Source organism: Buteo buteo, chromosome Z, assembly GCF_964188355.1.
Source record: "Buteo buteo chromosome Z, bButBut1.hap1.1, whole genome shotgun sequence".
Lineage (NCBI taxonomy): Eukaryota > Metazoa > Chordata > Aves > Accipitriformes > Accipitridae > Buteo > Buteo buteo.
The window spans coordinates 11,089,457-11,113,218 of NC_134204.1; the positions used below are offsets into that span (position 1 = coordinate 11,089,457).

The 23,762-nt window shown below is 57.8% G+C and overlaps 1 protein-coding gene across 4 annotated transcripts in view; it reads left to right on the forward strand.

The window, feature by feature from the left end:
* IL11RA (interleukin 11 receptor subunit alpha) overlaps window positions 1-19,694 on the forward strand; it is a 30,900-nt gene extending 11,206 nt beyond the window's left edge. For 2 of the 4 annotated variants that reach the window (XM_075020443.1, XM_075020441.1), the window contains exons 2-13: window positions 7,377-7,476; window positions 7,844-7,904; window positions 8,023-8,189; window positions 8,380-8,494; window positions 9,443-9,475; window positions 9,863-10,026; window positions 10,167-10,330; window positions 10,446-10,587; window positions 11,062-11,157; window positions 11,370-11,469; window positions 12,166-12,248; window positions 12,340-19,694. In XM_075020443.1, the coding sequence (XP_074876544.1) occupies window positions 7,377-7,476; window positions 7,844-7,904; window positions 8,023-8,189; window positions 8,380-8,494; window positions 9,443-9,475; window positions 9,863-10,026; window positions 10,167-10,330; window positions 10,446-10,587; window positions 11,062-11,157; window positions 11,370-11,469; window positions 12,166-12,248; window positions 12,340-12,356 (1,242 nt within the window). In that variant the 3' untranslated portion in view covers window positions 12,357-19,694. Of the gene's footprint in view, window positions 1-1,920; window positions 2,077-7,376; window positions 7,477-7,843; window positions 7,905-8,022; window positions 8,190-8,379; window positions 8,495-9,442; window positions 9,476-9,862; window positions 10,027-10,166; window positions 10,331-10,445; window positions 10,588-11,061; window positions 11,158-11,369; window positions 11,470-12,165; window positions 12,249-12,339 lie in introns of those variants that run through there. The other 2 variants (XM_075020440.1, XM_075020442.1) reach the window with 2 other exon arrangements.
* The last annotated feature ends 4,068 nt before the right edge of the window (window positions 19,695-23,762 follow it).

Sequence of the window (23,762 nt, forward strand, 5' to 3'; positions counted from 1 at the left end):
AGCTGCCTTGGCCACCAGACAGAGCAGGCTGCAATGGGAACATTTCGAAATTCTTTTGGACGAGGAAAATTCCACGGGCAGCCCCCCTCCGGAGAAAGTTTGGGATGGCTGAAATGTTTGGAGTGAGAGGCTGCTTGCTTTTGTTTACTCTGAACTATAACATTGGGCGGGGAGGGATGGGTTGGGGGGGAACCCAAAAGGGGAAAAAGAGACAATAGGAGCCTGTAAACAGAGCTGGCCCAGAGTGGGGCTGGGGCATCTCTCCAGCATTGTGGAAGGAGATGTGTCAGCACACTCACCGCATTGCCCTGCTTTCCCCCTGCTCGGATACGATCGCACTTAATGTTTCAGGAGAACTTGGCTGGGTTTTTTTTTTCCCCCAGCAGAAAATGAGCCGGATGGTGTTTTTCCAACCTTCTCAACTTAGGCAGGGTTCAGCCCCCAACCCCTGCCCCTGTACTGCAGCCCCCAGCCTCAGTGGTGGGCTTCTGCCCCAGCTTTTCCCTACTTCTTGCCACTTCTCCACCTTCCCTTCTGGCTTGGGGGCTGCTGTCTGACTGACCTAGCATGAGGCGGGGGGCACAGATGCTGCCGCAGCAAGGTGTTTCCCCAGCCTCCATCCCTGCCATGTGCCTTGCACCCTGCTGCATCCCCTGGGCTGCCTCGCTTCAGCAAAGCAGGCAGGGTTGCCTCCCAGCACGGAGAAGACAAGCCATGGTTATCCCACTGGGTGCCAGAGCCTGGCACTGGCACCCCCACATCACATATTGCTGGGGTTCTGCAACTGCCATCCTCCCCCCATGCAGGGACACTGCCAGTGGGGTGGAAAGGGTTAACGGGCCACCCTTTGGTGGTGGCTTTATTTGGCCTCCCAAGTGGCCCTTAATGACACCTGAAATCCCTCTCTGGCCCAAAAGGGATGTTGTTTTGCAAAAGGAGTGACAGCAAATTGCTAGCTGGGGGAGCGTACGGTGAGCTGTTTATTTTGGCCCGGCCGCCCTGCAGCGTTTTGGCTGACCCGGGCACCTTCGTGCCTCGGGGATGGAGCTGAGCCCGATGGCTTCCAGGCACCAGCCAGCACGGGGAGGGATGGGGGGGAGCACTGGGCAGGGGGATGCTGTGGGGCCCCTCTCCTGGTGAAGGTTCTCAGCTCCAGGCTGGAGTTCATCAGGAGGAGCTGGGCTTGCATGGAGCGTTCACATGTATGTACATTTATATGTCTGCCCCTTAAATATATGGATGCATATGCTCTTGTATCAGCTCCAGGGCCAGCCTATGGAGGGAGTTTGTTCTGGGGGATGCAGAGGCTGCTGGGGGGTTGAAATGTCGGGGCGCAGTCTGGTACCCAGCTGCCCCATCGGGCTGGGAGCTGCGGGTTCACCAAAACCTCTGCCAGGCTGGGCTGAGCCCAGGAGCAGAAAAATATCCCAAATCCTAAAACGTTCCCGGGACAGGAAAAGCCTTTCCCACCCTGCTCTAATCACAGGGTGGCCCAGCTCCCTGCCGGCGGGTCCCACCCGTGTCCCTGGATCCGGCATGGTGCCCGTCCCCATCCAGCAACCCTGTGCAGAGGACAGTGGGGATTCAGCCCCTGCCACGACTCCATCCCTCCATCCTAAAAATAATCTCTCAGCTGTAAAGAAACCCACCGGTGCTACAGCTACAGCACCAGTGGGTTTCTTTACAGCCGGGAGATTATTTTTAGGAATTTCTCCAGCGCATGGCTTTGCGGGGGGGAGCATGGGGATGGAGATGGGGGCGGGGGGCCCTTCTCTCCCCCCTCCGATTGCAACGCTGCCAGCTGGCATGGTGTCGGGGCTGCTGGCTGCTAACAGAGCCCTCGCTGTTTTGGCCCTTGCCGATGCCTCCGGTTACAACCGGGAGCCAGAGACTTCTCCTTCCCGCAGGATGGAGCAGGGGAGGGCGGAAATCGGGGCATTGGGGTGGGAGTTCCCAGCTGGGCTAAGAGCAGAGTCTGACCTCCACAAAGCCACCAGCATGCCGAGGTATGCGGTGGCTCCCTGGCCCCCCAACACCAGGTCCTGCTAGCAGCTGCTGGCCCCACAGAGGAGAGAGGTGACCCTCGGGATATGGGAGGGGAGGGGTTGGGCTTGGCTTTGGACACCAGTGGGGCTGTGGTCAGCCGGGCATCGCCAGGGGATGGCGGGGCCAGGGAGGTGGGTTGGTCTGGGTTGGATGGAGATGTGCATTATACCTGGCTGTGGAGATGAACTGGTTCCCTGGGCAGCGCTGAGGTTAACCCTGTGTTTGGGTTGAGCTTGGGTTAACCCCACATTTGGGTTAACCCCACGTTTGGGTTAACCCCACTCCTGGGCTATGCTGTGTTTAACCCAACATTTGGACTGCATAACCCCATGTTTGGGCTGTGCTGGGTCTAAGCCCACATTTTGGCTGAGCTGGGTTTAACCCCACTCGTGGGCTGAGCTGGATTTAAGCATGCATTTGGACAGCACTGGATTTAACCCCAAATTTGGGCTGCACTGGATTTAATCCCACTCCTGGGCTGTGTGGGGTATAATCCCATGTTTGAGCTGCCCTGAGTTAAGCCCTACACTGGGACTGTACTGGGCTTAGCCCCGCATTCAGGTTGCACGCAGGGTTTATTGGACTGCACTGGCCTCACAGGGAAAGGCTGCAACTGGTTTTACTGGTTTAACTGGGATAATTCCAGTGTGCTGGGGTGGAACTGGCTGCTCAGATCAGCCTGGCATAGTGCCCACCCCCCAGTCGGCATGGGGGCCCATGGGTGCTCAGCATGCCACTGAAGCGGTGCAGAGAATAGCAGCCCTTTTTGAGGGTCCGCAAGGCACCAGAAGGGGCTGGGGATAGCTTGGCCTTGGGGATCATTACCCTGGCAGTGGGTAAGGTGTTGCCCTGAGGTGCTGGTGGTGGTCCTGGGGACAGTGAATGGCCCAGGTGGCCCTGGAGATGGTGGAGGACATGCTTCCCTCCCTGCCAGCACCCACTGCTGGGCTTTCTCCGGGCACCCAGCATCTGGGAGGCTGCCGGCTGTGTTTAGGGGACAGGCATGGCTGGTTGCAGGGGACCATCCCAGCAGTGGAGTCGAGGCTCCCTCTGCCCCGAAGGTGCATATTGATGCAATGATGATGGAGGTCACCGATGCTGCAGGGGTGGGATGCTGCCAGGTTTCTGGGCAGATCAGTGGCCATGGGGATGGACTCAGGCCACGCTGCGGCTCCTCAGAGTGGGGCAAGGCACTTCTGTGGGGCTGCCAGGAGGAGAGGGGGTTAGTAGGGCACTGTGCTCCCAACCCTGCAGGAAAGCAAGAACAGGGGAATTCCTGCTGCTTCAGAACGCCACTGCCCTTGCCCAAAGGCAGGGTTTCCCACAGTGGGAACTGACAGAGAGGAGGGTCTGGGGTGCGGGGCCAGGGATGCTCCTCCAGCTCAGGGGCAGGAGTATAGTGTGATGCCATCTCTAGGGCATTAAGAGCCAGCCGGCGTCAGGCATCACCCTTTGCAGAGTGGCTTTTTGCAGGTGGGTGACTGAAGCAGCGCCCAGCATGCAGCGGGCAGAGCTGCCAAGTGCTCTTGGGTTGTTTTATTTGCCACATCTCTATTGCAGCAAAGCTGCCCCGGACCACTGGGGAGAAGTTAGGAGGCACCCCAGCTTTCTATGCTCAGTGGGGAGCATCCTGTGTCTCCCTGCTGCCATCTTCAGCCCTGCAGCATGGTATCATCTGCTTGTGTGTTTCCACCCACCACCCCCAGCTCTGCATGCGGCTCATTCTCTTTGAAAAGCAACTTCAAATGAAGCAAAGCAAAAAAACAAAACAAACAAAAAAAAAAAAACAAAAAAAACACCAAAACCCACTGTCTTTCAAAGCGCTGAGCGCAATGGAAAGTTAGCCTCCCCCAGGAATCTGTGCTGGGCTTTGCCAGGCCACGGTGGGGCATGGCACAGAGCTGCTGTGCTGGGGGGACTGTCACACCCCACGTGGGCATCAGTGCCAGTGCACATGACTGTGATTTTGGGGGATGTTTTGTCTCACAGTGTTTCAGTTTGGATGCAGGAATGGTCTCACAGCAAGATTACTCCCCACAGCTCCCCAAAACTTTTGGGTGGGCTCAAATGATGCCTAGTGGGACAGCAGGATTGGTGCAGGATGGAGAGTGGCACCTTGCATTTCTGGCTTACATCCACGGGTGTGCCACGCACAGCCTGGTCACCCTGGCCATGGCGGTGATGAGAGCATCCCATGCCGAGGGAGCAGAGTCCAGCACGGTTGCCCTCCCTGCTGGGGCCAAGCCACAGCCCCAGGCTGGGCTGAGTCCCTCTGCCCTGGCTGTGGCCGCGGGAGGTCACCCAGCCCCAGGCGGGTAGCAGATGCCTCTTGGGCTGGGATTAGCATGTGGGGAGGAAGAAAAGCTCCGATTGTTCCTTCTGTCCCGGCTCGGCTCCAGGACCGCTGTGCTGGGACTCCCTGTCCCTGGGATGTGTCACTGCTGGTGCAAGCATAGAGGGATGCTTTCTCCGCCTGTGTGCCCGTCCATGGGGCTGCAGAGCTGCTAAGGAAGGTGGCCTGGCAAAGCACGTGCATGTGCATTCATTTGCACGCCTGTTTTCCCCTCGGTGGGTGAGTTTGGTTGCAGAAAGTACAGGGCTCCTTTCTGGGCAGGCTGTTTTGCAGTGCTGCCTGGCCCGGAGTGCCTGGCCCCCTGCCACGCCGCTGCACCCGGGGCATGCGAGGGCTCCGGGTCTTCCCCTGCTCTGCGGCTCCTTCTCCTTTTGTTTGTGGCCTTTGGGCAGGCAAGGAAGGGCTTGCCCTGTTTATTTTCTCTGTGGTGATGCTCCGTCGTGGCTAGGTTTTGGCAATGCTCGGGCGGGTCATTTACTAAGACAATGTGTGTGTCTGGGGACGGGCTCAGTGCTGCCTTCCCCTCTGCAGGGGTGGGCAGCTGCCCAAAAGAGCCCATCCAAGGCAGGGGAGATCATGGGGTGCTGGGGTGAGGATGGGGAGTGCTGGGGGGGGGGGCCTGGGACAGAGGGTGCTGAAGGGTGGGAGGGTGCAGGGTGGCCCTCAGGGTGAGCAGTGGGGAACCACTGGGAGGTCGCGGTGGAGATCAGGGGTTGGGATGCAGCTGGGGATGGGGTCTGCAGAGATGCCCTCTGCCACCGCGTAGGGGTCTGGGGTCCCTCTGGGTCTGTTGGCAATACCACCTGCAGCCAGGCTGGCCAGGCAGGGCTTATGCCATTCACCAGGGACGTTAGCAGCAGCTGGCTGCAAATCGTGCCATGCCTCCCAGCAATTCCCTTGTCCGTGCAGGGAAAGATGCCTTCCAGCATTGTGGCTGCAGGGTCATTTTTCCAGACTGGCCTTGAACCAGTCAGCGACCCTGAGACCTAGCAAACTCGTGTCAGCAGTGAGCCAGTGTCCAGAGCATATCCCTCTGACACAGAGCAGCACAGTGGGCAATGGGTGCAGCAGCTCTGCCTTCACCCTCTGCAGCGTTTGGACAAAAACCCAGGGCGGTTGGGAGAAGTGATTTTATTTTAAAACTATTTTTCTCTCTCCACACTAATACACTCTCCCTTCTCCCTGACCCCACCACCCCCAGCACCATCCTCTTAACTCTGGCCCACATGGTGTTTGGAGTTATTTTCAGTTGCTCCTTTTAAATGTATTTTAACTTTTTTTTTTTTCTTTTTCCATCGCCAAAATATTTTACTTTCAGGTCGAATGTTCCCAGTTAGTTACCAGCATAGTTTTGGCAGGGACCTTTTAACTGATGTTTCTTGGGAATGTTTCTACGTGTTGTTTGGTAGGAAAAGCTTATGACAGTCTCATGAAATTATTTACATTTAGGGCTTGTGTTTGAGGCTGCCTCACATGTTCAGGACAGGGTTGATGCGGGGTGCCGCATGTCTTCCCCCCTGCACTCGCTGGGTTGCAGCACACTGCCTTGTAGCTCTTATTTCCTTTGCCACGCGGTTTGGTCTGCGGCCATAGGCACCTGCCCGCAGGAGAGGAAGAGGCAGCTGCTCTGGGGTGCCTTTGCAGGGCTGGAGCATCCTCCCCTGGAGCCCCTCGGCTGTTGAACCCCGGGTGACTCGGGGGGTCATGGGTTTACACCCACAAGCTTGCAGCCTGTGCTTGGGGCGGGCAGGGAGCTCACTGCCTCCTGTGCCTTCACACCCTGCCCGCCTGCAGCCGGGAGTAGAGCCTGACCATACGGGTGTAAATAAACAGGCCTGCCCACTTGTGAGGGGTGGGCAGGGGTCTCTTCCAGGGCAAAATGACTCAGCTGTCTGTGCCTGCTGGGGGCAGGCAGGGCTGGTTGATAGGGACAGTGTGATGCTGCTGATACGGATGGCATTGTGCTGGTCAGGACGGATACCCTGAGGTGATGCTGGCTGGCACAGACAGAGTGATGCTGGCTGGTACATGCAGAATGATGCAGGCTGGGATTGATACCTCAGGGCAATGCTGGCTGCTATGGACAGGGTAATGTTGGCTGGGTAGGACAGGGCGATGCTGGCTGATGTGTGCAGAACAACGTACGCTGGGATGGACGCCTCAGGGTGATGCTGGCTGGCATAGACAGGGTGGTGATGGCTATGCTATGGTGGGGAGACCCCAGTCTGTGGCTGGGGTTGACCCATGAGGAGTTGGGTGCACATCCCTGACTCAGCATCCCCCTCACTTCTCACCTCAGACACACTGGTGATCTCTGAGTGGGAGGAAGGGATTTCAGGGCCATTGTCTCTGGGTCCAGAGACCCCAAATGGCCTGGAAGGGCACAGACCTGCATGGACCAGCCCTGCAGAGGGTGCAGGGATGGGTAGTGACATGGGAACCCCAGCCAGCCTCACTCACAGTACAGTCTGAGCTCTCACATAGCTGCTCTCCCTGGCTGTGTGAGCCTGTCCAGATCTAACTGCTGTCTCCTGCCATGTAAATACAGGCCAGAATTTCTCCTGGGTCCCTTCCTGCTCCAGCAGGTCCTGTCCAGACCGGCGCAGGTCTCTGGACCACCCTGGGGCTGGGAGCCAGCCAGGGCTTCTGGCACAGGACTGCAATGACAAAGAGCCCTTAATCCTGCCAACCCACACAGCCCCGAGCTCCTGGTCAGTGTTTGCCCTTTGCGTCCCCCCTCCAGGCATGGGGACTTCTTGGCAGCCAGGGACCAGCTGTGACAGTGGCACAGACCCTGCCAGCTGTCCCGGCTGGGGTCCTGGTGGTACGGTCCCTGGGATGTCCCCGGCAGGATGGGGTGAGACAAGAGGAAGATGCGGGGTCCGTGGTCCTGCAGGGATGCTCTGGGCTGTGGATGCTGCTGGCCACCCCATTGCAGGGGATAACACCCTCTCCCTCCCCACTCTGCCTCCTCCAGATGCACAGTCCCATCCCAGGCCTGGGCAGGGTGATGGTGTTCCTCGCAGCAGCTCTGGCATCAGCCTCCCTCGCTGTCCCTGAGGACAGAGAAGAAGAAGGTGAGCCCTGCCTCAACCCCCCCCCCCCCTTCCCAGCCCCCCATGTCCGAGGTATGGAGACCCTGAGGGCACCCCATTCCCCCCAGGCAGGCACAGACCTACCAGAGTCAGGGTGTACGCGAAATGCAGCCCCATGGCAAGGGGTGTCCTCTGGCCAGCACCCCCCTGCAGCTGCCCATTGCCCAGCCCCGACTGGGACCAGTCCTTCCCAGTCCCCCCTGGTGGTACCTGCATGAAGCAAGACCCCAGAGCCAGCACCCAGCTCCCCAGGGGGGTACAGCCCCAGGCTGCCCACCTTGACCCCCAACCCTGGCATGGGGTGGCACGGCGTGCTAACACCCATCTGGGGATGTGTGTGTCCCTCCAGGTGTGCAGTACGGACAGGTGGGGACAGATGTGACCCTGTCGTGCGCCGGTGCCCACGCCGGGTAGGTCTTTTCCGTGCACACCAGGGGATTTATCCGATGGGATGGTTTATAGGGTGGGCCTGGGGCGATCCCACCATCCCTGTCCTCTAACGTCACCTGCCTGGTCTCTCCTTCCCAGCTCGCCGGTGCAATGGAGACGGGCAGGTGCCGCGGCGCTGCCGGAGGGCTCAGCCATCTGGCAGGGAGCCCTGGTGCTGCCACGTGCCAGCTTGGCCACCGCAGGAACCTACAGCTGCCACGGCGAGGACGGTGGCCTCCTGCATGCCGTGTCCCTGCAGCTGGGGTGTGAGTAGCATGTCTGCGGGCTGGGGTACGGGGGGATATGCGGCCCCACCGGCATGGGCCAGCAGTGCACTCAACCCCTGGCAGGGGCTTGCCAAGAAGAGACTTTAAGGTGATGCAGGGGTCCCTGCGTGCCGGCTGGGCTGCAGGACAGGGGACCCCTGGCTGACTGTCACTTCCCCCTGGATCCCAGACCTGCCGGGAGTTCCCTTTGTGTCCTGCAGAGCGTCTGACTACGAGAATTTCTCCTGCTCATGGACCTCCAGTGTGGAGACCTTCCTCCCTACCAGATACATCACCACCTACAGGTGATGAACCCTACAGGGCACAGGCTGGGGGGGTTTATGGGGTAAGCCCTGGGTCCCTGCCAAGGATAACCGCCAAATCCTGCTGGCCATCTGACCCACACCCTGGGTTCACCTCCTGCCCCAAGGACCATGCTGCACCCTGGAGCAGGTCATGTTTTGGGGTGAGCAGACACCAAGCATTTGCTTGCTCCAAGGGGGGCCACCCAGCAGCCTTGAGGGGCTGGCACAGGCAGGGTCCCTCCCTGCCGATGGCTCTGCCAGCTCCAGAGGACCTATAAGAGAGAAGCAGGTCATCTGCAAGCCGCTGAGTGCTTCAGCATGCTTTGGGATGAAAGGAGCCCTGACAGCATCACTGCTTCTAATTATCCCAGCAGGCCAAATTAGCGGGCTGCTTTGAAGTCAGCTGGAGCTCATAAAGCACAGCCATGCTGAAGGCTGCAGGAGGAGGGGAGGCGGGGGGGAGGCGGAGGTTGGGGTTGGGTTGGGTTGGGTTGGGTTGGGTTGGGTTGGGTTGGGGGCTTGGTGGGGAGGGGACTGCGTGGAGCATCAGGGGCTTGGGGGGAAGCAGGGGTCTTGGGAGGGCCGTAGGGGAAGGGGGAAGCTAGTTACCTGGGAGCTGCTTTTATCACTGTTCCCATATCTTAGCTGCTGCTGCATGATGAAACCCCAGGCAGGGGAGGGGGTCCTCTGGGGAAGACCTTCCTGGACACCCCGGTGTCTTGTTCCCCTGGGACCCCCAGCCCCTGCTGCCAGGCTGCTCACTGGCAGGGCTGGGCACTCTTTTATCTCTGTCCCTTGTGCTGTCTCACTTTGTGCATCAGTGGGGGGGGGGGGGGGGGGCTGCTTAGCAGTGCAGAGACCCCAGTCCCTCCTCTGGGTCATGGTGGGGTTGGCTTCATGCTGTCCCCTCATCCTCACCGTCTGCTTTTCCGTTTCTCTCCATGGCAGGAAGAAATCGCTGACGGGTGAAGAGAAGCGGAGGTAGGACTGACTCCCACGCCAGTCCTGCTTCCTTCAGACTGGCCCCCATCCCAAAGGTTCTGCCACTGTCCTCAGCAGGGTCACCAAAGTGAGGGCTGGGGGGTGCCCATGGGGGGCCCAGCTACCTGGACCTGGTAGAAGGGTTTGCCCCAGGGAGGGACCTTCCCAGGAGGGACTGTGGGGCTAGGGTGGGGGTCCCTTCAGTCATGCCCAGACGGACATGCCAGACTCTGGAGGGATGACGGCAGCTGAGCTGTAACAGGAGCTGCCTCCTCCACCAGGCTTTTGGCATGGGGGTCTCCCTGCATGGCACCTCATTGGCAGCACCAGGAAACTATGCCTGGCAGATGGGGGAGACATCTCACCACCTTGCCTCCCCGTCTGCAGGAACAAGAATGGGCACATGGGGCCATGCCTGCAGGATCCATCCCGCCCCGGCACCTGCACCGTCCATGGGTCAGAGTTCTGGAGCTCCTACCGCCTGAACATCACCGAGGTGAACCCCCTGGGCTCCAGCTTCCGACTCCTTGACATCACCATGCAAGCCATCAGTGAGTCCCCATCCATCCATCCGTCCATCCCAGTGTCTGTTCGTCCCACAGGCATCCAGCCCTGGGCAGCAGCAAGGAGCCCAACACCCCTATGCATAGCAGTCTGGTGTGACGAGGGCTCCCTGTCCTCTCCCATGCAGTTAAGCCGGACCCTCCAGAGGGCTTGGTGGTGGAGCCCATCCCCCTGGCCCCACGGCGGCTCCATGTGAGCTGGAAGTACCCTTCCTCCTGGCCCAAGGAACCCCACTTCCAGCTCAGGTTTCGGCTCCAGTACCGGCCCGTCATCCACCGCTCCTGGTCCGTGGTAAGTGGTGGGTGAGGAAAGGCAAAGCCAGTGTGGGAGTGGGGTGGGCACGAGGCCAGGGAGGGCAGTGAGGGGTGCACTCTCCTGCCCCACAGCTCCCCTCTGCCTGGCGCAGGTGGAGACGGTGAACCTCTCCGAGGTGATCACAGATGCCTTCGCTGGGCTGGAGCACGTGGTCCAAGTCAGCGCCAAGGATTTCCTGGATGCGGGGAACTGGAGCGAGTGGAGCGCCGAGGCCCGGGCGACACCGGTCAGAGGTGCGAGGGGGACAGGCTGAAGCCCCCAGCATCCCTACCAGGTTGTGCCATCCCTCCCCAAAGCCCCTCCAGCACCCTGGGCTGCCCTTCTCCAGCCCCTTCCTCATGGCACCCATTCCCACAAATATCACCCAGAGCAAGCCCCAGGTCCTCGGGTCCCTTAAAGTTGACCCCAAAAGCTGGTCCTTTGCACCATCCAAAAACTGGCCCCACGGTGGGAGACAGAGCTGCAAGGGGGCAAAGCATCTCCGAGCCCCATGGCAGGCTGCAGCTGTGCTGCTGCCATTTGGGGATTGCTCCCCGCAACCTCGGGGCAGAGCAGGGCTCCCATAGCACTGCTAGCACCCCAGCGGCACCCTTGGGCTTGTGAGACCCCTGGGGCACAAGGACGACCTTCTTTGCTCCTCTCTGTGGGTCGCTGGGGTGCTGCCCATGATTTTGGGTGAGTGATTCCCGTCTCCCCTGTCCTTCCAGACCCAGCCACTGTGGCAAGTGAAGAAACCACTACAGACACCAGCCTGGAGAGCCTGGCCGAGGAGCCCTCCCAGGCTCCCAACCCTGAGCCCATCAGTGAGTAGACCTGGAGGTGGTGGGCAAGAGTGGGGACTGCCTGCAGACAGCTGCCTGCCTCAGAGCACGTGTGGCTGAGAGTGATCGGACAGGTCTCTTGCCCCCTGCCTGTGTGTGGCTGGGGTGCTGCGGTGTCCAGAAGCTTGCAGTAGGGTCCCCCGGGTGCCCAGGGGCTGTGGCATCCCTCGGCCATGACAGTCTCTCTGTCCCAGATCACAGTGACCCCCTGGAGAAGACAGCCGTCCTGGTGTCCCTTGGGATCTTTGCCTTCTTTGTCCTGGCTGCTGTTCTTGTCATCACCATCCTCATCTGGTAGGTTGGGTCTTGAGAGGGAGGTGCCTGCATGATTGCTATTCCCATCCCACTCTGGCCCCTGAACCCTCACCACGGGGTGTCCCATGTCGCTGCAGCCCTGCTCTGGTCCCTGCCCAAACAGACTTGATGCCAGTCCCATCCCCTTATGATGCCTTATCCCCTTGCACCCCTACCACATCAATGCCTCTTCCCAGCACACCCCACTGGCTGCAGTACTCCCCAGCCTGCCTAGGGTCTTTCTGATGAGCCCACATCCGTGGGAGGTTTCTCTGTATCCCCCAAAGATGCTGCTGCTACTAACTTTTCCCCAAATGCTCCTGCCTCACTCATGCTCCAGAGTCAGTGCAGAGACCCCTCCATATGCCTTTGCCCCCTGGGAGTCCTGCTCGTGGCCACTGCCTGCTGGTCCTGTCCCTGGGTCCCCTCTCATCCTGCCATGGCTGGTCTCTCCCTGCCATGCTGTGGCTCTGCTGTTGGTCCCTGTCCCCGTCCCAGCCCTGCTCTGTCTCATGACCGGCTCCTGCTGTAGCCCTGGAGATGACCTGCTGGAGTAGCTGGGCACAGCTGGGCACAGCTGGATGGGGATGCAGAGTGGGCTTGCCAGGGATGCAGAGCAGCATCGCCAGGGGTGCTGGCAGTGCTGGTGCCCACAGTCCTGCCTGGGGTCCTCAGCCACCATTGCTCTGTCCCCAGGCTCCGGGTGAGGAAACATGGCAAGGACAAGACCAAACCCCACAACTTCTTGGTTGCTGCCACCCACTTGAAGGCACTGCCAAGTGAGTCGGGGTGCAGGGGGGTAATGAGGGGAATGGGGGGGGGGGGGGGAGGTCAGTGCCCTCCCTGACCCCCTGCCCTCTCTCTCGGCAGAGGCCCAGATCCTGTAGTGAGCCCTGGCTGATCCCCGTTCCCTGCACCCGCTCACCCACGTGTGGGGCTTGATGCCACTGCTGGCACCCAAGGACCCCACTCCTCCTGGGTCGCCCCGTGACCGTGGACATTGCTGGAGCTCCCAGCACCCTGGGGGTGCAGGATGAACCCTAAGGAGAGAGTCTCTGCTCCCAGGAGCTTTGGGCTGCCCGTGCCTGCCAGGAGCCGGCTGGAGGTACCTCGGACTCAAGGCGACAAGCCAGACCCACCACCCGGCGCTGCTGAACACATGGGGATTATGATGCTGAGCCAGGCCCACTTCACTGCCTAGTGTCAAGGGGGACCATGAGTGCATGCTTCTGGGGGTGCCGGGCATCAGTGGGCAGGGGATGCTGAGCCCTGCCCGTCACCCCTCACCAGCCACCAGCAGGCAGAAAGGACCCCCCTACCCCATCCCTCTGCCCCTCTGCCCCACGCTGTGGCTGGACGAAGCAATGATGCCAATAAAGGGGATAGCGTTGGCACTGCCCAGGCAAGACCCCCTTGCAGATGGTGCTGGGCCAGGGAAGAGGTGAGTGGCACCGGGTGAGATGCCAGCTTGGGAATGGTCCTTGCAGGACATGCACAGGCAGCAGGGCTGGTCTCCAAACAGGTCAGCCCCCTCCCCAGGCACCTGGAGGGTCTGAGACCCTTGCCCGGGCCAGCCCTTGCAGCCTGAGAGCAGAAGAGGATGCAGGCAGCTGCCTGCGACATCTCCCCTGACCTCGCCAGCCTGGCAGCAGGGACAGGACCCTTTGCACAGCCCCCCTCACTCAGCATGTGGCCCCCTCCCCGCACCTCTACCCGGCCCCTCTAATGGCTTCCATGTGTTGGCACCTCCCAACCCGGTGCTCAGCGCCAGCAGCCCGATGAGATCCAGATGGGGCTGGGTGGAAATTCAGGCAGCGGTGGCGCGGGGAGTGCAGGGAGCAGAGCCAACGCGGGGTGGGTTCCTGCGCCCACCCTGCCAGGGAGATGTGTCACTCCCGGCTGGGCCCCGGGGCTGCCCTTGAATCTGGGGTGCGGAGAGAGCCCAGAGGAGGGGGACCTCCTGAGAGGGTGCTCATGGGGACTGGGTTGGAGGGGACTGGGGCAAGGCTGTGCCTTTTGCAACGGCTTGTGAGCCCATGGACTCCTCTGCCCTCGCCGGTTGCCCCTGCGCTCCCACCCAGTGTGCGGGGGCATGGGGGCTGTCCGTGCTGGTACTTGGCTCTGTGGGGTCCCAGCCCCTTGCTGCCCCTGGTGAGCACACTCACCCTGGATGGGGGAGATGGGGGTCAGCCCTCCATTTACAGTGTTCTACTGGGGTGGCATCATCCTTGGACAGAAAAGGGCTCCTCTCCATGGAGCAAGTAAGGCAGGTCGCCAAACTGGGGAGGTATAAGGGGCCAGATCCTGCCTGGGCTTCTGGGCCCAACAGCCACATCCCCTCTCCCAGGTGCATCCCAGAACTTGCCAGCTCCAGCTATGTCATGCTGCCATCACCTGCTGGACTCTTGTCCCCAGCACCCAACCCAGCCAGCACCCTTTCTGATGTGTCGTGGTCACCCTTTTCTCCCTTCAGTCCCCAGCATGGCTTGGAAATCTGCTCTTACCACCACCAGATCCCACTCCGATGCCACTATGGAAGGGATCAGGGCTGTGGTTGTCCATAGGATGCTGTTGAACATGGGTGATGTCCATCCTATGGCTGTGGCTCCAGCATTTGCAAACTGAGCTCAGTGTTTTCCCAGCACCTAGTGCTGGTTTAGAGGGTGACGGCTGCTTGAGACACAGGAGCGCAATGGCCAGAAAATGGGAGAAAGCATGAGCCAGCAGCTCTGGCCCCCGTATCCTGCCTGCTTATAACCTCCAGAAAGTCCAGGCCTTCTCCAAATAAAAGGGGGTTGCTGCCAGCCAGAGGGAGTAGAGACCACTGGAGCCTCGCACATCCACAGGGGAACGTGTGCCTGCATTGTGCAGGCAAGCTCAGGTGGGTGGATGAGAAATGACAGGCAGAGGGTACCCATAGCTGCACTGTCCCCATGTGCCAAGCCTTCTGTCCCCTTCCTTAGCTGGGGCTTGCCTGGCCGGGCTGTGGGAACAACCACTTCTGGTGACCAGGGCAGCTTGAGGGTAGGAGATGTACATCTGGTCCTCATCACCACATCCTACTGCCCGTGGCCCTGGAGGGTGACCCCTTTCCTCTCTGGTGGAAGCTTTAGAGACAGGACTTGCCACTCATTTGGCAGCTGGAGATACCAAGAGCAGGCAAGACATCTGCATGCCACCGCAAAGTTCTGCCTGCCCACACTGCGGCTGCCTGCTGGGATTCCCCGTGGCTCAGCTCCCTGCTCCAGCAGCCTGTAAATGTCACACACGGGCATCGGGAGCTCCAAGGAAGCAGCAAGTTCAGCACTCGGGGGGCTAAAGATGCTGGGTGCTGGGTGCTGCACTCCCAGCTGCCCAGGGGAGTGTGCCCTGGTGCTCGACATAGGCAAACAGGGCTTTCCGCTGGACCAGTGAAGATGCAAGGGGAGGGCTGGGGTGAACAGCAATCTGGGATAGAGGAGAGGGCTCTAGATGCCAAAGTCAACTTCGCCTTCAAGCTGTGGAGAAGAAAAACAGGAAGGGACCATGAGAGCAGTCCCAGCGCCGGCACCTCCCTGTCCCACCGCGGGGCCAGGGCACTTCCTCCAGGGCTCGGGCTTTTTGGTGGCTTGTGCAGCTGCTGAGCGAGCAGGAGGCTTCCTGCTGCCGGCTGGAGCCCTGCCTGGACGCACCCTGCCCGGAGTAGGCAGAGGCACTTCCAAACTTGCCTTGCTGCTGTATCCCACCCTCCCCAGAGCGGATGCTGTGCCAAGATCGCTGGGGGAGCTGGTGTAAGCTAGGCCTGGGGATGCTGAGGCTGTGCCAGGACAAAGCAGGCTGTGGGCTGCATCCACGAGGAGCAGCGATTGGTCCAGCTCCCTGGCATGGAACAGGGACCAGCCCAAGCCCAGCAGGAGAAAAGTGCAGCAGAACATGCCGTGGGTCCTGCTGGGGGTACAAAATGCAATGCCACATGCCAGGGAAGGTCCCCATCACTGAGGTGCAGAAAGGTCCATGTCCAGGTCTTCATCCAGCGCAGAGCGGCCCCATCCAGAGCATCTCTCAGGCAAGGGCTGGGGTACACCAGCCGCTCAGCTGTGTGCAGGGCTTGTCTGGGAAAGCAATAGCCTGGGCAAAAGCTTTTGCAGGAGGGCACTGGTTGCGGGCTGCTGTGCAGCAGTGTCTGGGCTGCTTGACTGCCACCAACCCTGCCAAATAACTGAGCTGGCCCTCAGGCCTAGCCTCCTCCTCTCCCTGCCTTGCTGCCAGGGTCAGCCCGCATTTTGCAGGGGAGGAGGCAGGTTGCACAGGACTGTGAAGCAAAACAGTCTCAACTTACCTCTCATGGCTGCTCCTGCTTCCTTCTGCACCACATCCTGAGCCAAGGAAAGAAGTAATAGCAGCTCCAGCAGATCATGGAAGCCATAGAGGCATGAAACATATATATGTCACGAGGCAAGGGAGAAAGGAAAGGGTACATACACAGTCAGTGGTTCAGTCAGGGAGGGAAGGATGCATGGATCGAGGGAAGGAGCTGTGCAGATGTATAGATGGATGCAAGGATCAGTTGGCAGAGGGAGGAAGGGTTGGATATATGGGTGGATGGATGGATGCATAGGCAGTTTGGACACCCAAGTACCGTCCTAAGCGTCAAAGATGCTCATTATGCAGGAACTGTCTTGTGAAGCTGGCTGGGAGGCTAATTGTATAAGGCTGGCAAAGGGAGGGCCATGGGCAGAGCAAGGACAGCGTTTGGGAACAAGTCCCACGTGTGACCCATGCATCCAGTCCCCATGGAAGTGGCATCACAGCTGACAAGAGGAGACAGAGCCTAAATTGTTACCAGTGCAGGTCCCGAGAGTGTGGGGTATCTCCAGAGGGATTGCATCCCCCTCAGGAGCCGCTTCCATCATCACACTGTCTGGGCACTTGGAGTGGAGAAGCAGCAGGGACCCTGCCCGGCAGACACAGTGAATCCAAACACAAATGCTTTAAAAACGAGTGCTGAGCATTGACCCTGGCCATAGCTTTCATTTCACCTGCACGTGGGATGCTCTGCCTGGGGTCTTATGAGGGAGCCCAAGTGCCCAGCCCACTGGAGACCCCTGAGACCACCCATACTCCCTCTTCTTCATCTGCCTCGCTTTCTAGCTGCCACAGGCCTGCAAACTCCTTGCCCATCATGCGCTTTTTCCTGAAAGAGAGGAGAGACATCACCTGCCAGGCCAGATGTGCTGGCACCCAAACAGACGTGGAGAGGGGAGAAGCCTGAGACATTTCTTGCTGCCCCATTGTAGGCTTTTCCCTGCAGGAATGGGTTGTTTCTTTCTTTGCTTTCTGAGGCTAGCCTCTTCCTTGCCTCTGTGATGATTTTGGTCTTTCAAGGCTGGGAAATGCCAAGCACATGGCCACAGAGATGCTGGGTGGCTAAAGCACTGCTGCTCATGATGATCTCAGGAAATGGCTGCTCCCTCTTCAAAGCAGCAGCAGCTCTTTGGATGAGCTCACCGAGCCCAGGACTTTCCTGCCAGCTTTTCTTGCACTGAAAACAGTCCTGTGGTCCAAGCAAGGGTTCACAGTGTTTCATGTGCCTGCCATGAAGTGTGGTGGGACCGGGAGACACATGCAGTCGTAACGCTTTTCACAGCAGTGCCCACTGCATGTTCCCTATGAACACATCTCCTCTGCTGCACAGCCTGAGGACCATATGTCCTCAATGCTGCCGTGTCACTTGCTCAGAGGAGATGATCTCCTCCCTGCCCCATGGCAGAAACTCCATCTTTTCCTCCAGCTGCCTCCAGAGCTGCAGGGACTGAAACAGAGCAAGACACACTTTGGTAGCTTCCCTGGGGAGGGACAGGGAGCCTCCCTACCTGCTCTCTTCCCACCAGTTGCACCTTGTGGTCCCCTGTGTCCACTGCCACATGAGCTGCTTCATCTGCAGGGGCAGATCAAGCAAAGAGAGGTTACAGACAGCACGGCTCAGCCCTGTCCAGGAGCTCCTCAGCCAGCTGGGGGACTCCAGTGCTCCCTGGGTTTCCAGGATTGCACAGAGCAGGCGCTGGGCAAACAGCCCTGTACAGCAGGGCCTTTCTCTGCATCCTGAAAATGATGGGGCAGAGTTAAATGTGACTCTGGGAGTCTTATGTGGCTTTGCAGGGTTACAACACCTGGGGCCCTCCAAGCATACAAGCAACCCCCAGCTTTTGGTCCACGCTGGGAGATCCACCAGACATGGCAGCAGCTGAGCTCCACATACATACTGGGCATTGGCATCGTCACCTCTGTGCTGATCGATCTGGAGGTGATAAGGTGCTAAAAGTGCCAGGTCTGTGTTGAGACAAGGGGAGTCAAAAGAATCTCAGTAGACATAATAAAGGGGGGTGAAAGATGATGTTTAGTGCTTACATTGTTGAAATTAGCTGAGGTAGAGACATTCCTTGATAAGAAGAGCTGGTCCCAAGAACCAGTCAATGAGGCAGAGACAGTTCTTGATAAGAAGCAGGAGCAGGCCCCAAGAGCCAGCTAAGACTGGTCTTGCGGCTTGGGTGAATACCAAGGAACCACTGAGCCTGCGCAAGGAAAGACGTTACTAGTGGTGATGAAGAGGAGTCATCTATCTTCATCTCTGTGACCGCCAGACGACTACCATAAAGAGGCACTGCGCAGGCGCAGCTGAGAGGAGACTATGGAAATGACCTCTCGGAGCTAATTTTAATATGAAGCCGGGATAGGTCATGCAAACGTATAGGCGTATCGTGAATATGTAATACCTGACTATATAAACTTGAGGCAAACTGCCGAGTTGGGTGCACACAACTTTGGTGGGACTACCCCCCCGTGCTGCCCAGCGCTGAATGAACATACCTACTTTACAATCTCACTGACTGTGGAGTCTGTTTTCCGCACGTCAATGTCTACACCTGTGTTCTCCTGGAGGATGCTGAATAATCCCCAGGAGGATCTGCTGACACAGAAGGCAGGTATCCCTAGGGCAATGCTGACCTGGAAGGCACCAATACTCAGGAAGATGCTGACCTGGAAGTCACTGATGCCAGGGTGGATGCTGACCTGGAAGGGTGCTAATTGCCAGAGGAACGCGGGGGATGCCAACCTGGAAGCGTACCATTCCCCAGGGAGATGCTGACCTGGAAGGCACTATTTATCCAGAGCGTGATGCTTTCTCCCCTACCCCAGAGCACTTCTTTCAGGTCCCCACTTATACTGGGCACCAGCTCAGCCAGGGAACACTCCAAGGACTTGGGCTGGGGATCCACACTCAGGCAGACATCCATGGCTGGCTGCAAAGAACCTGGTGAGCTGCCTGCAGGAAGCTGAGCCAGTACCACCTCTCCCAATTTCCCTCCTTCCCGGAGCTCCCCACTGGGGCTGGGAGCTGCTGCCCACCTATGGGCCAGGGGGAGCGTGGCCCCCAACTCCTGCCAAAGCAACCCCAAGCCCTATCCTGCTGCAGGCAAGAGAGATGCCCAGACCCTATTTTCCCACTAGATGGCAAACATTGCCTTCAAAACAGCCTGCCGAGGAATTATGTGCCTGCCCTGTGAGGCTGAGAAAAATCCTTCCTCAGGGCAAAGTCCTGGGGGCGAAGGGCCTGACGCTGATCGGGAGGAGGGATGGGGGCGGCAGGGACGGCTGGCGTGCCCCTCATCTTGGTTTTTTTCTGTCATTTCTTAAACTGTTTTCCTTTCCCACCTGCCTACTTTCTCCCTGGTCCTGGAAGACCCATCCCTCACCCATGCTGGTGGGGCTGAGCACCCCGGGCATGCAGGAGAGGCATCTAGTTAACCCTGGGTAGTACCTTGAACTTCCACAGCCACTGAAACTGAGAAGCTTTACTGGAAATTAATTACACTGTGGTTTGCAATCCAAATGTGTGCTCATTCCTCCTTGCAAGCCCCCAGGTCCAAGGGCAAGCCATTATGCTGGGCATAAATAAAGGACGCAGGGATGAAGGCTATGCAGGTGGACGTGCTCACTTGTCTAAGATCTTCTGCCAGCTCAGATGTATTTCCAGGCTTGTGTATGTTTGTTTGAATTCAGCCCCAGACTTTCTCATGGTCTCTGTATTAACCTTGTGCAGAAGTTTTCTGAGCATTTGCTGCTGGCTCTGGCACTGCTGCAATATCTCTGTGTGGTTAAACATGATGTGTCATAGCTAATGAAGGAGCTAACTGTGGATGGTAAATGTTTAATATGGACATATCAAGCCAATTAAACAATGTCAAGAGAGAAGTGTGTCATCTCAGCTGTGTCTGTCCTGTGTGGAGGAGAGGGTCTCTGGAAGGGTACAACCCCAGCTGTTATGGGATCAGCAGCTCCCAGCACCAGCCAAGGGTAAAGACCCTGGACGCAAATCTTTCTGCAGATCCCCCAGACCACCATGTAGGTAGCTTCACCGGGGAGAAGAAGACAGTCTCTTAAGAGGAGGAATTTTTTTCTGAAACAAAGACCTCTGGGTGGCTGGCAGGGATGGCAGCCACTTCCAGTGCAGAGCTGCAGAATGAGAAGTAGATCGTCCCACTCAAAGCACTCCTTGGAGTCCCCCAGTGGGACTCAGCCATTCAACAGCATGCTGCCTGCTTTTGTGGCAACCTTGGGGCTCTAGAGCTCAGCAGTCTTGGACAGGAGCACCAGGGAACCCCAACAGCTGTGTTCCCAACAACAACCCTCCCCTGAGCATTAATGAGCTAATGGCGGCAGCTGTATTTGCTCCACAAAACACTCGGAAGCCCTGCTCCTGGCATCATCATCTACCCTTGCTGCCTCCAATGTGTCCTGCTCGGGGACATTGTTTGGTATGATTTACACTTGGGTGAGAAAGGTCCCTCAGGCATCTTGGTCACTTCCTTCAGGAACAGATTATTGCCTCTTCCTCCATGAGGGCTGGGAAGTCCCTGTTGGGGCTATTTATAATCAAAGAGAAAAATGTGAAAAGTGAAAGGAAGAAGGTGACTGGGGAACAGAAACTGAGGGAGCTGTCAGGACCTGGTCTGCAGCATGTGACTCGGGGCAGCAAGCCACTGAACCATCACGAAACCACTGAACCACAAGCAGAGCAGGTAGAAAACCCTTCTGGCGCCCTCCAGCATAGCTGGGCTCCCTGCCAGCCCTTGTGTTGGCATGTGCTGATGCCTGGGGACATGGGATCAGGGCAGAAGCAGTGACAACATGGATGGTGTGAGGTCTGGTGCATCCCTGTGGCTTGAGACTTCCTCATCCCTTTGCCAAACTCACAGCCTCTGAAGGGAGCAGAGCAGCAGTTCAGCACAGACATGCGTGCATCACTCTTGAAGGTGGGATTTACAGATCCAGGAGGGTTTGACGCTCAGTCCTAACCCGACAACACCAAGGGATGAACAAGTCTCCTTGCCTGAGGGTGTCACATCTTTGCCTTGATGTGCGCCTGATGCCAGCTTTCCAGTCGAGGTCCTGGGAGAAGTTCTGGCCCTTCCCTGTAGGCTCAAGGTTCTTGGGTTTTCATCCTGGGTAGTTTCAGCAAGCAAATGCTTCCTGCCCCTGCATGGCATCTCTAAATGGTGACAGGCTGCCATGGGCAGCAGGCACCCCCTCACCACCCAGCCTTGCTTTCCCCCCCCCATCTCACATCCCTGGAGGCTGGAGCCTGCTTTTGTATTGGTGCTGAGTGGTCCCAACCTAACCAGCAAGCCAGGGGCTCTGGAGCAAACTGGGAGCCATGTCCCCTCCTGCCTGCAGCAGAGTGACACCATCCACATCCCTCACCTGGTGCTGCCAGGCAATAACATCTTCTAACCATGAAGCAGCCAATGCTTTGGAAAGACTGGTGGAGATGCACCGAGCTACTCTGAGCACCTCTCTCCCCGTGGCATGTCACGAGGTCTTGCCCACGTGCATGGTGTGGGGTAGTGTTGGCAGAGGCAAAGGGGCTGTGCTGGGGCTGCTGGGGGGCTTTGCATCCCCTTTGTGCAGGTTCAGATCCCCCAGCAGGTGAAGGATGAGAGGCATTAGCAAGCAAGGTAGCTGAGGGGGCTGGGGAAATGCTTTTGCTGTGTGCAGAGCTGAGGGATGAACCTTTCCAGACCCAGCTGATCTTGCTCTCCAGGGGATAAAGGCAATAACCCACCATACAATCATAGAATCATAGAATCTTTTAAGTTGGAAAAGACCTTTAGGATCATTGAGTCCAACTGTAAAACATGAGAGCCCCAGCAGAACCATCATGCAGAAACCAACACCCAGGACTGCACCGAGAAGAGCAGGGACCTTCCAGCTCCATCTATGCTAGGAAATCAGCTCGGGGGGGGACGGGGACGGGGGACTGCTCTCTGGCCATGGGCCAACAGGCATGTGACAGCCAGACTCCACTCTCTCAAACTCTTTTCACCCTCCTTGGCTGCATGCAAACTGTGTGTTGGGAATGATGCCTGCTCTTGGGGTCAACTGCCCAGGCTTAGTTGACCTGGGCCAAAACCTGCCAGCAGTGATGCTGAGGGTGTTCCAGCACAAGGGGACATTTGCTTCAATTACAGTCACCCTCACAGCCCTGATGCCCTGCAGTGGGCACGGCTATCTCTTCAGGGGACACTGGGACAGTCGGGAAGTTAAGACTCCTGCCTGTAGCGTGGCTAAAGGTGCCCGCTGGGAGGACAAATGGAAGGAAATGCAGTACAATTTGTGTGCCGCCATTGCCAGCGTGGCAGCCTGCTGCAGCCTGACAGGAGGGGATCCCAGCAGAGACCAAAGCCTCAGAGTGGAGGAAAGATGAAGGAGTCGGTGTTGTTGGTGGCTCAGATCCTGCAGTGGGTTAGTGGGATCTGCTTCCTGCAGGATTTTAGCTGTTTGCTTATTCCTCTGGCATAAGCACCTTGGCTCTGCTCCAAGGCCAAGTTCTGCAGTTGCTAACCTCTTTCTCTACCCTTTTGTATCACAGTCCTTTAAATGCAGCAGTTCCCAAGCTGTGGACTGAGAATCCATGGTGAAGACCTGACAGGTGATCTGCAGACCTGCCACACCTCTATAGTTCTCCCTGCTCTGCAGGGCTGGAAATGCATAAGAGACTTAAGAGCTGACCGGGGTCTAGACCCCAGAGGAAGGGTACCAGTGCCTGAAGGGTCATGCTTTCATTTCCTCCTGAAGGCAGACACTTTGAAGAAAAAAAAAAACAGAAAGGATCTGCCGCCTTCTCTGGAGCACCAGCTGCAAAGGGAAGTGTAAGTTCCCTTTGCACAGGCTCCAGCACAGCCTGTGGCAACCACTGCTGTGATTCCCCCGTTATAATAATCCCCATACCCTTCCTCACAGCACAGCTGGGATCCAGGAAGAAAAGCCAAAAAAGGTAGTTGCACACAAGGAGACTGAATTTTGGGATGGTGGGCAGCAGCAGAAACCCCATGAGGTACAAGGAGTGGGTGCTGCCCAGACAGCCGTTGGGTTTCGCTCCCGTCACACCAAGGGAAACCCAGACTCTTGGTGTCTTTAGGATCTGGACTTGTGATGTCGCACATCTCTCCTGTGCTCCTCAGCTTTGCCGAGAGCAGCAAGGAGACAATGCAACCCCCATTGCCCCTCTGCTTGCTGCTCGTGGCGGGAGGCAGGACACAGAGTGACAAAGTAAATCTCCAGCCATGCAGGCCATCAGCAGCAAAGGACAAATTAGCATCAGCAGTGCAAGAAGAGAGAGAGCATGACTGAGACATGGGGGTTGCAGGTGCCCCTTCAAGGATATGAACCTGTATCCTATCACTGTGAATATTTACACAAAAGAACCCAGGGCTGCATAATCTGCAAACCTAGCAAGTTGTAAAAAGGGGGATAGAGTGCTGAGTTCTCCCTTGATCATTTAGATTTACCTCACTTTTTTTCCCTTGAAGACAGGTACCAGCCTGAGTTTGTTTATCTTGTACCCAATAAAGATATTAAAAGCCCTTTAATCTACTGCTGCATAATCAGCATCTTATTTTACTGTAGAGGTAAATGGTGCTGGTGTGAGACATTAGCTGTGCATGGCTCAGAGCTCACTGGAAGACATTGTTGATCATCTGTGAAGTATTCACTGGCGTGCACTTGCTGCAGGCTGGGCAGGCTAGCCTTGCTCCATACCTGGCTTTCAGTGCCATGCACAACCTAGTGACAACTGGCCAGGCATGCTAGGAGGGTGAGGTGTATTTTCAGGGTGCCAGCAGGGACAAACCCAGGGAGTGTCACTAGAGCACTGATGTGATGCCAGCTCTGAACTGATGCAGGCTTACATATGCCAGCATGGGAGTTTAAAAAAGAGTAGCAGACACCCACCGGGATGGAGATTTTGGCTTCCT